Raw genomic sequence first — 16,220 nt, forward strand, 5'->3', positions numbered from 1 at the left:
CCTGATCGAGTAGGACAGTGTCATGACAATGGATGATCGATGAGCTCGGTTTTCTTTTATTTTGTCCTCCCTAAAAATCCAATCGTGTGGCAGACAGTTGTAGTCGATTCATACCGCTGATCGCAGATTTCGAATTTCCTGATTTGATGAGAGCAGCTGAGAGGAAATTTGCTATTTAATTCGATAAATAATTTAATTTCAGTTTCATTGTTAGACTCCTACCGAATTTACGCGAGGCAGATAAATTGTTTTACTTTGCTAAGCGCGAAAATTAAAACGTTGCCTACACTAGTCGCACAGCAAGCTGCTAACTAGCTAACTTCTCGAGCCTAGTCCTAGTCATTCGCTTTTCGACATGTCTGCATCTGCCGATGGAGTTCCTCCTGCTTCTCAAGGCTCGGCTCTCGCTGGTCCTGCCTCGGGGATGTCGATGTTTCGATGGCTGGAAGTCCTGGAAAAGGAATTTGATAAGGCATTTGTTGATATTGATTTATTACTTGGCGAGATTGACCCGGATCAAGCTGACATAACCTATGAGGGCCGTCAAAAGATGACAAGCCTCAGCTCCTGTTTTGCACAACTATGTCACAAAGCCCAGACCATTTTTCAGCTAAATCACAAACTTGAGGTGAGTACGCAATTCAGAAAATTAAAGCCTTCAACTCCCGACACCTACCGTGTAGAATTGATCATTTTTTGACTGCCTAGAGTCTGAGCGCTAGTTAGTTTCTTACAAGCAGTTATATTGCGGAATAAGCTTTAGTCCATATAAATAGTCGACGTTTTTTTTTTCCTTTTTACTTACTTGAGTGCAGTTATTTTGCGTATATACTTGTGAAACGTGTTTTGCAGGTCGCATGTCTTGTTCTATGCAAACAAGTCCTGCATACAGTACATGACGTGCACGCAGTCATCAGTGAATGATAACGAACTGTGGAAGAGACGGTTGGTTATATCCTCAATTTTTCTTTTAGTGAATGTCGACTTTGAACCAGAACTAAGCCACTAATCTGCCATCGTCGCAGCTTTTGGCTCGAATCGCCGTTGACAGTGTAAATAGGTCCTGCCCATTCAGCATAATGAGCAAGTGAGTTCCTCATTACACTCAGCGAATTAATACTCAGGGAGAGCTACAGGCAGTACTATTTGTTCAAGAAATTGGTGTTCAATAGCATCACACATATGTATTGCTAAACACTTCTTGCCACAGTTTGTATTGGCTCTGTTGACACACAGTGACCGTTTATTGTTGACCGTTTATTAGTTCAGGACTTGTGGCATAGGTGGCGTTATCGGCTGTCAGTTGACAGAAACGTCAACAGAAAGCCTCACAGTGCTTCTGAATGTCCGTCGCGCCTTGGTATGCTATAGCAGTCACTGGAGCAGTTGAATTTGCAATATGGAACAGAATATAAAAATCGTGTTCAGAGTAATTATTTATTTGTATATAGTTCATTGTCTGTAGAACAGGCTGATTTGACATTGGACTGCAGTGGACTGAGACCTGTTGGAATCAGTTTGAAGTGGAAAGGGTCTGTTTTTTCATGGAAGACCCAAAACCAAAATACTTTAGTTTAAATTAGATCAAAAGAAGATTTGCTTTTTTTGTTCAGACAAGTCTGTTTTGCAGAGCTTCCAAACATTCCCTGTGATATGGACCATGGGAACAGTGATATATTGTAAGTGCTTGCCCAGCACTGGGCTTCACTCTGATGTAATCAGAGGTGAACTGTGCTGAAGAATGAAACGGTTTGAGGCTCTGTGTGAACATTTATTCAGAAGTCCTCTTGGGGGCATTTGGTTTTGAAAAGTAATTTCCCCACTGTGCCATGTTATGGCATTATCAGTTGAGGAATTCAGATACTTTCAGATGGTGCCCAGAGAAATGCCTCTGCAAACATCTGTTATGTATAGATGACTAGTGTCAGGCTAGATGGTGGAAATAGTGAAGCAGGTACGGGGACACAGGTCAGATTAACCTGCTTAGCCAGTGGGTCCACTATTTGAAAATGTGCCTGCAATGAGAAAGAGATCAGCACGTCAACATGAAACACAAATTGCTAACCATTCTTTACACAGGACAAAGCCGAACAAGCCTTCCATGCTAGGACAAAAGAAAATGAGCTGGTAATTAAAAATTGTTTTAGGCTGGATGGGCTTTTAGCTGACTTAGAATATAGTGTTACTTCTATAGTCTTAGTGTATATTAAATAGTCTGCCAGGTTACATATCATTTAAAGGGTCTTTATTTTGCTTCATATTCCAGCTAGAATAGAAACATTATCCTATACATGTGAAATGGGTGTGCTGTAGTGGAATCAGTGTCAAGGATTTCAGTTTAGCTCTATCATTTTAAACCCTCTGTCTCTCTGAATGCTAGATAAAGGACTGAAGCCAAACTAACAGGCTTACCCAACCCCATTAAATCATCATCCAGAAATTCAATGCTTACAGTGGCTTAACCATCAGTGACAACTGGAGATGAGTAAGGATTTTAAGGCAAGAATGCTGACCTTGAGTCATTTCACTTCTTTTCCTGCAAACTGACTACAACAGATCAGTACTCTAACTTTGAGAAATTTGATACGCATGATCCCAGAGGTAGCATTTTAAGATGTTTGGCAAAATGCTAGACCAGCTTATGATTGAATAGGGGACCATCTGTTGCAACAAAATTGTTCTACTGTGTAGTTGACAACTCTTAGTGTTTTCTTTTCTAACTAAGAAAGTAAACTGCCACCTAATGGCGTTTGTGCCAGGAAATCCTGTTGTCTTGAAATAAGAGTTAGAAACAGATGTGTGCTTGAATTGAGAACGCACCGACTTTTTGAATTTTAAGGGTAAGTAATCAGTAGTTTTGCATTATCAGTCATACACGATGCTAGAGTACTCAAACATCATCTCGAAACCTGTACTATTTCATTTGATTCATTTGAAAAATCAAAAGAATTTTTGACATAAATCATAAATGCTTGATTAAATCAGAGATATGCTCAGTGAGTGGAGATGAGCTGAAAGACTGCCTGAAACACGATGTGCTAGTCTAAAAAAACATGACTTTGTATTAAACAGTCCTTTGTGGCACTGTGATAGCTGAAGAATGTAGACATTTGCAGGGTTTTTTTCCTGTTTTTTACATTCAATGTCTTACATTTTATCCTCTACACTCAGTTTTTTCTCTGGTTCACTACCTTTTTTTCCTTCATGAGAACTTTAGCTTCTATATGGTACACTTAAAGGGATCTGGTTGAGTTGTACTATCAATAGGCTTGGGCGATGTCAATTTTTTCATACCGTCATACCTTCCAGACATTTCACCGGGGTATAAGGTATATGACGGTATTTGTGAAAAAAAAAAAAAAAAAAAGCTGCTGGTGATAGCAGTGAGAGAAAGCAGAGACAGAAGTCAGAGACAACTCCTTGTTGAAGAGTAAAAAAGATCACCCTTTGTTTATTTCAGCAACACAACTCCACTTCCTCGTTGTCGCAGAACACACAACATAATCACCCCGGGTTAGGGTGACCAGATGCAAATAACCAAATGTGGGACGAGTAGTAAGTTTATGTAGGACATGTTACCAACACTGAGAGGTAACCTAAAACTTTGATATAACTAAAATGATCTAACTGAATAAGAAACATTTATATTCTGCCGCACTTTGTCCTCTAGTCGATTCCACAACACACCGGTTAGGCCATCAACATTCCCTCCCTTGTACACAACTATATAGAATAAAAGAAAACGAAAATAACCTGTACAATGTGAAAAAATAAATTTGCATGTGGAATCGATGTTCATCATGTAGTCGTAAAATTACTAGGGCACCTAGATAACCACTGGCTGATTAACCAACGGCTGATTCTCAAGCTGTCAGTGAAGCTGATTCACTCGCAGTGTTACAGCAGTCATATGTGATATCTCTCATGGCATAAGCTGCCCATGTGCCAGTTGGGTAAAAGAACGAATCCATGTATTCTTATTTCTGACAATTAAAAACCAAATGACCAATGAAAAAGCAGGACATTATCTCAACATGCGGGATGCGGGACAAAGAGTCAAAATTCTGTGCAGTACAATGCAAAGTGGGATACCTGGTCACCCTACCGCAGTACAGCATCTCCGTATCAGTTTAATAGGAAGAGGAACGTCTTTATTTTTGACGGTATCGAAAATCATACCTTCGGGATTTCTAAATACCCCGGTGTACCGTAATACCTTGATACCGTCCAATCCTAATTATCAGTTTATAACAGTATGAGTTCTTATAATTTGAACTACATCCAGAAGTGACAGCGCTCTCTCTTAACTTGCTGTAGGCTCAGTTGGTGGACCTGAGGTCTGAGCTGACGGACGCGCAGGCGGAGAAGGCTGTGGTGGAGAAGGAGGTCCATGAGCAGTTACTGCAGCTTCACACCCTACAGCTGCAACTGCACTCCAAGGCTGGGCAGACTGTTGACTCCAGCACCATTAAAGACAGGATGGTGGGCAACAGACATGTCTCCTACTCTCCTCTATGTTTCCCCTCATTGCACTTCCATTTCATTTCATTTTGCTGTTCTCCCATGGCCAGAATTCCGTGAGACACTCATGCTCACCTGCTCTTAGTTTCTCCCCATTTCTCACATACTTTGACATCCAGAATCCACTGAAAACTGGCCATGATTCTCTTTGTCATGAGAATACCGTGTTACAGAGCTGGTCATTAACGTAAATAACATACAATCTATTCAGTTTACAGCCTTTTCCTCTTTGCCCTTCATAAAATACAGCGACTCTATACATGTTTCTTGTCCAGTAGTTTGAGTGGTGAACATGAGAGATACCGGTGGGAGGCAGGAAAGCAGGAAAACATCATGAGCTGAATTCTATGACAGTGTGTTTGGAGAGCGATTGTAATTTGCTGCCCTTTTTAGATGTTCTTTAGTAAGGACACTGTCAAGCCTTTTTTTTTTTTTTTTTTTCATTATTTAAAAAAAAAAAAAAAAAATCATGTACTACTGACACACTCAGTGTGATTTTGGCCCTCTGTTTTATACATTCTGGACAACCCTGTGTTCACTATGATGTGAAGTCAATTTATGAGTCTTGGCTGCTTTTTTAACTCTGCCTCTCTAACCTACAACTCCTCTTTGTTTTTCCCCTCTACCATAAGACTGTGCCCTCAGTGCAGGACATGGTAAGTTCTGTGTGGGCTTTTTTATATGTGTATGTGTTTGTGTTTACGTTCCATTCCCACTCTCTGTGCTGCTGCCACCTGTGCCATAGTTTATTGTCTTACAAAGACAACCTTTGCCGTTCTCTATTTGTCGAACAGCAAATTGTAGCGTAGTTTGCTACTGTAACAGATGAAGAGTACCTAACAGTTAGTGATCCATAAATTACCATAAACTAGTAATTCTGTGGAATTACATGTGCCATCATCTTTTCTAAATGGTTTGTGTTGGTGACAGCATGGGTGTAGTATTTGCTTTCTGACCAAATTGCCATTTATGTTCTCCCTTCATTTATGTCATATGTTAGTATTTTGAAACAGCGTAGTACAGTATATTTGCACAAATTATCCAATTTTACAAGAAACATGTTCTTTACCTCATCTGCTACAGTAGTCCATACTTGTTTTAATAACAGTACCATGCATATCTGTTGTGTTGAGAAACGTGTGTTGCATTGATTCAGTTTGCTTGAGCATGTGTTTGATGTCAAAAGGTGTGAGGATGTGCTGTACACAGTACTAATGTACTATATTTGTGTAAGATCCCTGACGGGTTTATGTTTGTGCACTGAGGGTTTATTGACTTTCAGTGTATGTAGGGTATGTACACATAACTCCAGTGAGAGGAGACTTAAGGAGCCCACTGGTCATGACTCAGTCCCCTGCTTTTATTTTTCACTCCCTGTCTATCTCTCTCTGTCCATCTGCTCTCCCCCTCCTCTCTCACATGGTGTGTGTGTGTCTGTATATGTGTGACAGGAGAAAGAGCTGGAGGCCAGTAAGAAAGAGAAGGTGAAGGAGGCAAAACTGGAAGCTGAAGTGAAGATGTTAAAAAAAGAGAACGAGGCCCTCCGCAGGCACATCGCTGTACTGCAGGCAGAGGTTTATGGAGCCAGACTGGCAGCCAAGTACTTGGACAAGGAACTGGCTGGCAGGTTAGAGGCTGGAACAAATCCTCTTTTTCAGTAAATGTCATGGAATATGCAGAAACCTGGCTTTTCATCAGACCTGTACCCCCTGAGCCAGTCTGTACACTCAAGTGATGCTGTCTTTTTTACCAGATCCTGCCAGAAATCATTTTGATAGTACTCCAACACAATGATCTTGATGTGTTGGACAGTGCATGCGTGAATTTTGCTAGTGTGTTTTCTGTTTGTAGGGTTCAGCAGATCCAGCTGCTCGGCCGTGACATGAAAGGACCTGCGCACGACAAACTGTGGAACCAGTTGGAGGCAGAGATCCACCTGCACCGTCACAAGACAGTCATCCGCGCCTGCAGAGGGCGTAACGACCCAAAGAAACCACTGCCTTCCCCAGCAGGACACGTAAGCAACTTGAGCCCTTTCCTTTTTTTTTCTCCTGGGCAGTGATCAAGGGTCAGGTTTTCAGGTGTCTTTGCCTTTCATTACACGGAGTTACTCAGGGATTAAAGTTCTCTGTCACTACGATGGATTTCTGTCGAGTGAATTCCAAAGAGGCCATGAGATGAGATCAGTTAGCCTTTGTGTGGACCAGAAAAATGTTTCTAAAGTTGCACTTCAGACTAGGCTGCGCGATTTTGTGGAAGATATCTAATTGCGATTCTTCCGACAGATATTGCGATTGCGATTTTGTTTTGCGATGTAATTTTTTTAAAGTCAAGCTACAGTTCAGTATTCACTGTGTAACTGCGGGAAAATGGTGTATTTAGCTGCCAGAATTAAGTAAATTTTCCCTGGGGGAAGATGGCCCCACACCCCCCTACACATCTGGGTTCACCCTGTGCTCTTGCCCATCCACATTGAAACTTGTTCTGGTGCTGCTGACACATGTAAGTGCATCTGCATGTGTGTGCATAAGTGCATGCACGCATGCGAGACTTGTCTCAAATTGAAAATCTCACTAGAGCCAGCTGCCAAAAGTTGGCAACCCTGAAATCCTGGGTCAGACACGCTGCATAATGTACATTGTAAATCACAGCCTTTTGCAATTTGCTTATTGCAATGTCTCAAATCGCGATTTTGATTTGAAATCAATTAATTGTTCAGCCCTACTTCAGACAGTGACAATGGCTGACGACCTGAGCAAGTGGAGCGACATTGATGTGCCCCCCTCGCTCAGTAAAACAAACAAAGCATTTCGCACTAAAAAAAACAAACAAAGCATTTTGCCTTCCCCACATGTGTTTCAGTGAATCACCAATGCACTTCATCACGCACAGGTCTTGAAAACTATGACATCTGAAATGCACTCAGATCGCATCCTGCTCTAAAGGGAGAAGAATGCAAACGTTTCAGCCTGTCTCGAAGGGATCACACAAATGTTGCATCCGACCATAACAGGTTTAAGCCACAAACTGAAAATCATACACTTCCTTTCTTACAATATAACAAGACTCTCTCACACTAATCATGTGTCATCTCACTATTCCTGTCCAAGTTTCCTCTCGTACTCTTAGCAGGTGGCGGCCGCTGCATCCTCGAGGACGCAACCTGGCTAACCTCATCCACCCGCCGCGCTCTGCTGATGCGACTTTTGCCATTTCAGGTGGCCTATGGAACTGCCGGTCGGCGGTACAGAAGGCCGACTTCATCTCTACCCAAGCCTCAATGCTGTCCCTGCACTTTCTGGACCTCACTGAGACGTGGTTCAGGCCGGAGAACACGGCCACTCCCGCTGCTCTCTCCACTGCTTTTTCCTTCTCCCACACCCCCAGATCCTCAGGGAGGGGTGGGGGAACTGGCTTCCTGATCTCCTCCTCATGGAGCTTCCGAGAAACATCTCTCCCTTCCATCTCTCCCTCTTCCTTTGAATTCCATGCTGTTTCTGTTTCTTCCCCTTATAAAGTACACATGACTGTTCTCTGCCGCCCTCCAGGTCCTCTGCAGGCATTCCTGGACGAATTGGACACCCTCCTCAGCTCCTTCCCTGAGGACGGCACCCCCATCCTACTGCTTGGAGACTTCAACATTCCGCTGAATTCTACTCAGTCTGATGGCCTACTCTCCCTCCGTCAGTCCTTTGACTTTCCCCTGCAACACACAAGGGTGGCAATCAACTGGACCTTGTCTTCACAAGAGGCTGCCAAGTTCCTGATCTCACCGTCACACCACTTCAGACCGCTTCTTCATGTCTTTCTTTCTCTTGATTTCACCCACCCTGAAATCCTCTGCTCCCACGCTGCCAGTCTCTGCTAGGCGCAACCTTCGCACCCTCTCCTTCTTCGAGAAGAAGATCAAAGGCATCTGCGACTCGTTTCCCCCATCCCCGCCCACCCCGCATCCTGCACCCTCCGCCTCCCCCACTATCTTTTCCTCCTTCTCCCCTCTATCTGACTCTGAAGCTCTCCTACTTATCAAATCCCATCGTCCTACTACCTGTCCTTTGGACCCCATCCCCTCCCCTCTCTTTCAGGCCATCTCGGATGACATTCTGCCCTCCTCTCGTCCTTGATCAACAGCTCCCTGTCTATCGGCACAGTTCCTTCTGCTCTGAAGAGGGCACGGGTCAAGCCACTGCTTAAGAAGCCCACTCTAGACCCTGCTGATGTCAGTAGCTACCGTCTAGTCTCTCTCCTACCGTTTCTCTCCAAAACCCTGGAACGTGCAGCATATAACCAACTCTCTCCATATCTTCTCCCGAACAATCTCATGGATCAGAACCAATCTGGATTCAAAGCCGGCCACTCCACCGAGACGGCCCTCCTTGCTGTCTTGGAGGAGCTCCACTTGGCCAGAGCAAAGTCTCTCAGCTCTGTCCTCATAATGCTAGACCTCGCCGCAGCATTTGACATGGTCAACCACCAGATACTCTTCTCATCCCTTGCTGGGCTGGGCATCGCGGGTTCTGCACTCGCATGGTTCAAGTCCTATCTGTCTGACCGTTCCTACCAGGTCTCTTGGAGAGAATCAGTCTCCTCCCCCCGCCCTTTCCTCACGGGAGTCCCACAAGGTTCGGTACTTGGTCCACTCCTCTTCTCTCTCTACACCAGATCACGTGGTCAAGTTATCTCCGCCCATGGTCTCTCTTACCACTGCTACGCTGATGATACACAACTGTTCTTCTCCTCCCCCCCCTCTGACTCTCAGGTTCAGCCTCGCATCGCAGCCTGCTTAGCTGACATTGCCTCCTGGATGTCTGCTAACCACCTCAAACTCAACCTGGAGAAAACTGAGCTTCTGTTCTTTCCTGCAAAGAACTCCCCTACGATCGACACTGCAATCACCATCGAGGGGTCTGTGGTGTTCCTCACCACAGCAGCCAGAAACCTAGGCGTAACCCTCGACAACCAGCTAACCTACCCCGGTCACATCGCGGCTGTCACTCGATCCTGCAGATTCTCCCTATACAATATCAAGAGAATCCACCCATTCCTCACACAACAGGCGACCCAGCTCCTGGTCCGAGCGCTTGTCATCTCCCGCCTGGACTACTGCAACGTCCTACTGGCTGGCTTGCCGACCTGCGCCATCAGGCCGCTCCAGCTCATGCAGAATGCCGCTGCACGCCTGGTATTCAACCTCCCGAAGCACTCTCATGTCACTCCACTGCTTACTGCGCTCCACTGGCTTCCGGTAGCTGCCCGCATCCAATTCAAGACACTGGTACTGGCCTACTAGGCAACAAGAGGCTCCGCCCCATCATACCTTCAGTCCCTAATAACTCCGTATACCACTACTAGTACCCTCCACTCTACGACCTCTGGTCAACTGACGGTCCCCTCACTTCGGGAACCCGGCAGCCGCTCCTCCCGACCACGCCTCTTCTCCGCCATTGCCCCTTCGTGGTGGAACGACCTCCCTCATACAGTTAGGACTGCGGAATCCCTCACCATCTTCCGCAGGAAAATGAAAACCCACCTCTTCAGAACCCACGTATCCCCCTAAGCCTAACACCTCCTTCCTTAAAAAAAAAAAAAGAAAAAAAAAAACCTTGTCTTGTATCTATTTTGGTCTAAGAATTCCAGGGCGCAATACGAGGGAGTAAATTGACGCTCAGTCTTTTTTGGCGATGTATGCTTATGAGGTATTAGGAATCCAACTGATGCACTGATTCTAAGTCGCTTTGGCTAAAAGCGTCTGCTAAATGCTAAATTGTAAATTGTAAAATTGTATGTATAAGAACGAAACAATTGGAGACGATAACGTAGACGCACGGTGTAGTTCAAATACAAATAAAGTTAATCAAGAGTCAAAGTTTGTGACGAAGAATGAGCGGGAAGGAGCAGCCTGCAATCACCACTCTGACAAACGAGAAGCAATGCTTTTGCAACCACCCATATCCTCTGTCAGATTCCATTACATCTTCACTCACATTTCAATCAGAAGAATTTTTTGTTGCTTTAATCCCTGCTTACTGTCTTTGCCTTTCAGGACACAGATTCACTGAAGAAGACTCAAGGAGTTGGCCCCATTCGTAAAGTCATTCTATCTAAAGAGGACCACGAAGGCCTTGGAATATCTATCACGGTGAGTTGATGATGTATTTCAGTGATTTAATGGGTTTAACTGTGCACCTCAGTATTGAGGATTGCTTACAGAACATTACCACCAGTGTTGGGGGTAACGAGTTACAAACTATGTTATTTTCCTCTATTTTGAAGTGAAGTAAGGCATTACAGTTCAATTTTCAGTAATCACATTATAGTTCCCGGATTATTAAAATGTCCTTTATTGCATTACACACGCCCTTTCAAAAGAACGTTTTTGTCGCTGAATATTTGAATTTGACTTATAAAACAGATAGTTATGGTCCTGGGGCCCATTTGGTCAATACAGTGTTCCAGCAATGTTAAAATACATGATTATAGAAGCAGCTATGATGCTGCTTCTATAATCATCTGTTCACCTTAATTGTTTTTCTATAATATTACTACCACTGTCACCAAGGAGAGATTGGGTCCTTGATAGTAGCTCCCGTTAAATGGGACAAGACCGACAACTGGTTAGTTAGCTAGCTAGCAAGGTCTGCTACATTTGAGAAAACCTGAAAATACGGTGTAGCCAACCAGGACAATAAGATGGAGAGCTTTATTGTTACTTTTAATCACAAAATACAGATAACGCAGCTGTCGGCTGATGATGATGCCAAAATGTATTACTAACTACCTCAGAAACTACTGGTAGTTAACCACTGAGGCTAAATGACAACATATAGTTATCGTTAGATGGCTAAGCTTCTATTTTTTGTCACTGGTCAAAAATGTTATCTCATGAACGAGGCTGTGCTTTACAGTTATTTTAGAGCAGCTAAGGGGTGTCCTTAAGCACGACAGAAAGCTATTGCATTGAAAATAAAATAATGAAAGAACTATGATGTGTGTCCTTGCATTTTTATGTGGTAAATTGGGGAATTTGTAGTTTTAGAGAATAACTCAAGTAATGCGTAGTGCAATTACTTTTCAAAAGGAGTAATGAGTAAAGTAATCCCATTACACTTTAAAGAAGTAAATGGTAACTTATAACTAATTACTTTTTTTGAGGTACTCCCCAAACACTGATTACCACAGTAGAAAATTAACTGCACTAAGAGCAGAACTCAAGGGTGCTCAGTTTTGGAGAATTCTGGTGGTAACTGGCTTAGATTATGTCTTAAACAGGGGGGTAAAGAGCATGGCGTTCCAATCCTGATCTCAGAGATCCACCCGTCCCAGCCAGCGGAGCGCTGTGGAGGTCTGCATGTGGGAGATGCCATCCTGGCCGTAAACAGCATTAACCTGAGAGATGCTAAACACAAAGAGGCTGTCACCATCCTGTCCCAGCAGGTCATATGTACAGCACACACACAAACACACATGCACACACACAAATGACTACAACACATTTTGTTCGGTTTTCTGCTTAAAAAGGTAGCTGCAACTGCAAAGCCATCATTTTACTTGTGGGTGATTCCATACCAACCCGCCTAGGCCCTCCAGCTCATGACATGGTTTTTCTTGAAAAAAAAAAAGATGCAAAAACCTCTATATAATTCATGCAACCTAGCAGAACCCTATATCCCTACTCCAAATACTTTTTTAGTTATGAATTTTTAAAGTTTGGCCCTTGGAGCTAAATTTCATCATTTTTTCCACTCTTTGTCAGCCTCACCAATCGCTTATTTTTCACTGGATTGGGATGAAATTTCTATTGAACATCCAAGAAACCCCAAGGATAATTTGCAACATGTATTCATGTAAATAGTTGTTGCTGAATGCCAGTAATCAAATGAATAAGAATAAATTACCCAAACGAAGAATCTTTAATTTTCAAAAAATAATATCTCTTCTAGTTTTCACTTTCTTGCAACCAAATTTTGATTCTGTGTAGTATTAATATAGTTCTATCACATCTATAAGTTACTTGGCCCTGCAGAGAAATTGAGTGCCACAGACCTTGCTAAATACAGCTTGGGACCAGAAAAAACAACCTTTTAAGGTATTTTGACTGTATATTTTCCCAAGAGGGATTATTCTAATGTCCTTGAAACTTTTTTATGGAAAAGTGTTAATATTCATTGCAGACATATAAAAAATAAGAATGTTATATTACTCCATCATTTAATAATTTTTTGAAATTAGCTCATTTTTCGTACCTTTTCACTGGCTGTAATATTACATCTAGTGGTTTTATTTCAGATGTAAGTATTTGTACTATGTTGATTTCAAGGTTTTCTATCTCTGTGTGATACCTATTGAGCCTGTTTTTCATTGGGTTCAGGAAAGTTACAGCTTGTAATGGCTTGGCTTGTTGCATACTAGATGATGTCATCTTGTTCCATGTGTTTGGACAAAATATTAATATTAAATATTAGTTCCTTATCACCAGGGGCGTCATGGAAGCCAAAATTAGAATTAAATTCCGGGGGGGGGGGGGGGGGGGCACAATTAAATAGGATGCTATGCTATCACAAGTTACGACTAGCTAGCAAGCCTTAGGGCTAAACAATCAAATTGAGGGATGGCTACTAACTTTAGCTGGTACTAGCCAACTATCTTGCAAAGCAAACTGTGCTTGTATTTCTCAAATGTAATAAAGTGTGTATAAGTAACTGCATTTCACTTTCACACATTTGAAAAAGGGATTGATGCTCTAGTATGCAACAAACCAACCATTACAAGCTGTAACTTTCAAAATGTGTAATTGCCACATGTGTTCTTGCAGAGGGGTGAAATAGAGTTTGAAGTGGTGTATGTGGCTCCAGAGGTGGACTCAGATGATGAAAATGCGGAATATGAGGATGATACTGGTCATCGCTACCGCCTTTACCTGGATGAGCTTGAGGGAGGTTCTGCTGCCAACTGCCACAACAACACAGCCGACTCTGCCTCTCTACAAGGTAAGTGTTGGGGGTAAAGCCTCTCGGAAAGTTAATGCTGGTTGTAAATACAGAGAAATTCTTTCAAAGGAGAGATATTTTCATAAATTTGTGTGTTAGCAGTTGGAAGTTCACCGTTCTATCCATCTTTCCCTTTCCTTTATACAGCTCTGGAGAAGAAGTCTGTGAGTGATGGGGCGGAAAACGGTGACACAAGCATCTCTAGTGAGACTGTGTCTGAGGAAATGGCCTGTAAGACAGCAGAGTCTGCCAAGAGCCTCTCAAAGAAGCTGTGACAAACAGGAGGATCCACAGCCACAATAAAAGAGTGCATGATTTGAAATGAGAGAGAAATAGAAGGAGACTCTTTGTATAATATGTAAAATATGAAAAGTGTTTTGTACCATGCAGGAAATGGATTGTGTGCATGGAAGGTGCAAAGGGACACATAGCTGGGGCAGAGGGCGCAGCAGGCAGAAACACAGGGTGACATGGTCAGGTAGTATGAGCAGACTAGCGCTGAAGAGCAGTGGTAGATTCATGTTTCTGTCTTTGTCTGCTGTAAAACTTCACTAAGAGAAAAGCAGTGCTTGTTATGCTTTGATAAAGGCATCAGAAGGTATGCTATCTCTTTTTGAACGGTAAGTCAGAAATCTCATTTGGTAAGGGTTTTCTTTCTCAGACCAACCGCTGTGCAGTTACTGGTCCACAAGTTCTGACATGCCCATTATAGCATCCCTACAGTCTTGGTTTACAGTTCTGCTGGTGAATAGGTCACACACACAGAGTGGAGATGGCTGTAGCAGTGAGTTGTTGACCTTCAGTACACTGTGACGTGGAGCAGTCATTAATCAGTGTTTTCCCTCCGTGTTTGGCCATGTATGAGCCAGCTCTGTTCGAGGAATGTAGGTCTTGGGAATGTTCTGTGTTATAAATCCGTAAAAATGTAATGTCAGTAATGTTCAGACAGATGTGAATGTGTTTTATTAACTAAACACATTGGATCATGTATAAGAAGGGTTTTAATTGAGTGTATAAATGATTGCAGTAGAACTCAAATGTGACTGTGCCAGTGGATCTGATGTATTCTTTTATTTTTTTCCATGGCAATGTTTTCTAATCAATTAAATAGTAATCAAAGTAAGTAGAAGTAAACTTGTGATCAATGCTAGGAGTCCACACAGAATAGTACAGGCATACATTTCCCTCTGTATGATGGAGGATATGGTGAGAGGGTAAGAAAGACAGATATAGCTCTGTCCAGAAGGCACTAAGGGAGAGCTGCTGCCTCATATTTAAGTGCAATATGTTGACAGTTATTGCCCCAGTTCAAGTGAAGAGCTGTATCTATTTCCTCCTCTCTATTGGCTCTGTCCCTTTTGGCGTGTATTCTGTGAATTTGCTCTCTCTTTTTGTTGCTGAACACTGAAGACTAAATGTAATCCCCTGTCAATGTAGTTGCGTAGAGATTCTTTTTCAGTTCTCCTGGATGTCTTAGAGAGCCTTTGCCTGATATCCTCAGGTTAACGTCTGCTGAAACATAAGCAGAGTACATATATGTCCAGTCCAGAACTGTCCAGTATGAAAAACAAAACATTGTAATTTAGCACTAGTACTCTAAGAATTTGGCTCAGAGTCCTGTAGTAGAGATTGAAGACAGTGCTTGTTCAACAACTGTTTTAAATGTATTATGTGTAATATAGTACATAGAACCAGCCACCCTCTGTCCTCACAGTGTAAATATATTTAATTATATAGAACCAGCCACCCTCTGTCCTCACAGTGTAAAGATATACAATTATTTAGAGCTAGCCACCCTCTGTCCTCACAGTGAAAGAAATCATTAAGTGCTTGTTCTAGACCAGAAAAGGGTTGTGCATTTTTCTTCCAAATCTGATGTGTAAAAATCGTCATATTTTTGTCCTTCAAGTCTGATAAATCGTCTACCATGTAAAGAGCAAGGCTGCCAACAGTCTGGACAGACAGCTGTCCTCAGCTACACTGCTGCAAGGCTTGAGAGGATGGTTTGGAGATTTGGATTTCTTTCATAGTTACTGATTTGCTTGAGCTGTTGCGCATTAAACTCACTGAGAAACTTAGACTTTGCTGTGGTTGCTGCAACTAGAAAAGTGTTGCATTGCTCCAAACAGCTTGCAGTATCACTACAGGTTAATGTTCCCTCTCCTATCATTCGAGGCAAGATATATTTTTACTACATTTTTCACAGGGTTTTTTTTTTTTTTCTTTTTTTCTTTTTTTTCCATAGATGTAGGTTATTTGATTTGTATCCCCTACTCTGTGTCCCTACATTAAATATGAATGTCATATCTTTGGTTGATGTGTACATGAAATGTTTGAATAAAGTTTTGGTTAGGTGGGGGCTGGAGGCACTCCACTCTCCACTGTGAAGTGTCTGACATGATGTGTTCTGGCTTGTGATTCTAAAACCACAACATGAACCAGACCATTTATAAATTTAACTATAAACTGTAATAAACTTTATAATTGAAAGGTCAGGCTCCTTTTTGTACCCACTGATTGCTGTGTGTCTCTGACTGAGGACTGCATCATACATACTGATTACCTGGGTAAAAAAATTGAGGAAGAAGCTGCAAAGGACCTGACCTAAACACTTCTCATTTATAGTAACCCAAAGTAAATGTTTTGAGTGACATTGGCCTTGTGCTTCCTTTTAAACACCAGGAGGCATCTTCAACTAGACTGTTGGTGGGA

At 42.5% G+C, this 16,220-nt stretch overlaps 1 protein-coding gene across 2 annotated transcripts; it reads left to right on the top strand.

The window, feature by feature from the left end:
* The first annotated feature begins 112 nt into the window (after positions 1–112).
* On the top strand, positions 113–15,814 carry gopc (golgi-associated PDZ and coiled-coil motif containing). 2 transcript variants are annotated; one of them, XM_030771590.1, is made up of 9 exons: positions 113–628; positions 4,318–4,482; positions 5,154–5,177; positions 5,973–6,148; positions 6,373–6,538; positions 10,565–10,660; positions 11,791–11,955; positions 13,334–13,508; positions 13,656–15,814. In XM_030771590.1, the coding sequence occupies exons 1-9, from the start codon at positions 356–358 to the stop codon at positions 13,781–13,783; spliced, it is 1,368 nt and encodes a 455-aa protein (XP_030627450.1). In that variant the 5' UTR covers positions 113–355; the 3' UTR covers positions 13,784–15,814. The 2 variants fall into 2 exon arrangements, with proteins under 2 accessions (XP_030627450.1, XP_030627451.1); XM_030771591.1 differs by lacking the exon at positions 5,154–5,177.
* The last annotated feature ends 406 nt before the right edge of the window (positions 15,815–16,220 follow it).

This window comes from Chanos chanos, chromosome 4 (assembly GCF_902362185.1).
Source record: "Chanos chanos chromosome 4, fChaCha1.1, whole genome shotgun sequence".
Taxonomy (NCBI): Eukaryota; Metazoa; Chordata; class Actinopteri; order Gonorynchiformes; family Chanidae; genus Chanos; species Chanos chanos.

Excerpts from the sequence above, each read along its gene's own strand:
- gopc (XM_030771590.1), top strand. The coding sequence starts at position 356 with ATGTCTGCATCTGCCGATGGAGTTCCTCCTGCTTCTCAAGGCTCGGCT. Across the intron at positions 10,661-11,790 it reads GCCTTGGAATATCTATCACG|GGGGGTAAAGAGCATGGCGT; the intron begins GTGAGTTGATGA and ends TGTCTTAAACAG. Across the intron at positions 13,509-13,655 it reads CGACTCTGCCTCTCTACAAG|CTCTGGAGAAGAAGTCTGTG; the intron begins GTAAGTGTTGGG and ends TCCTTTATACAG.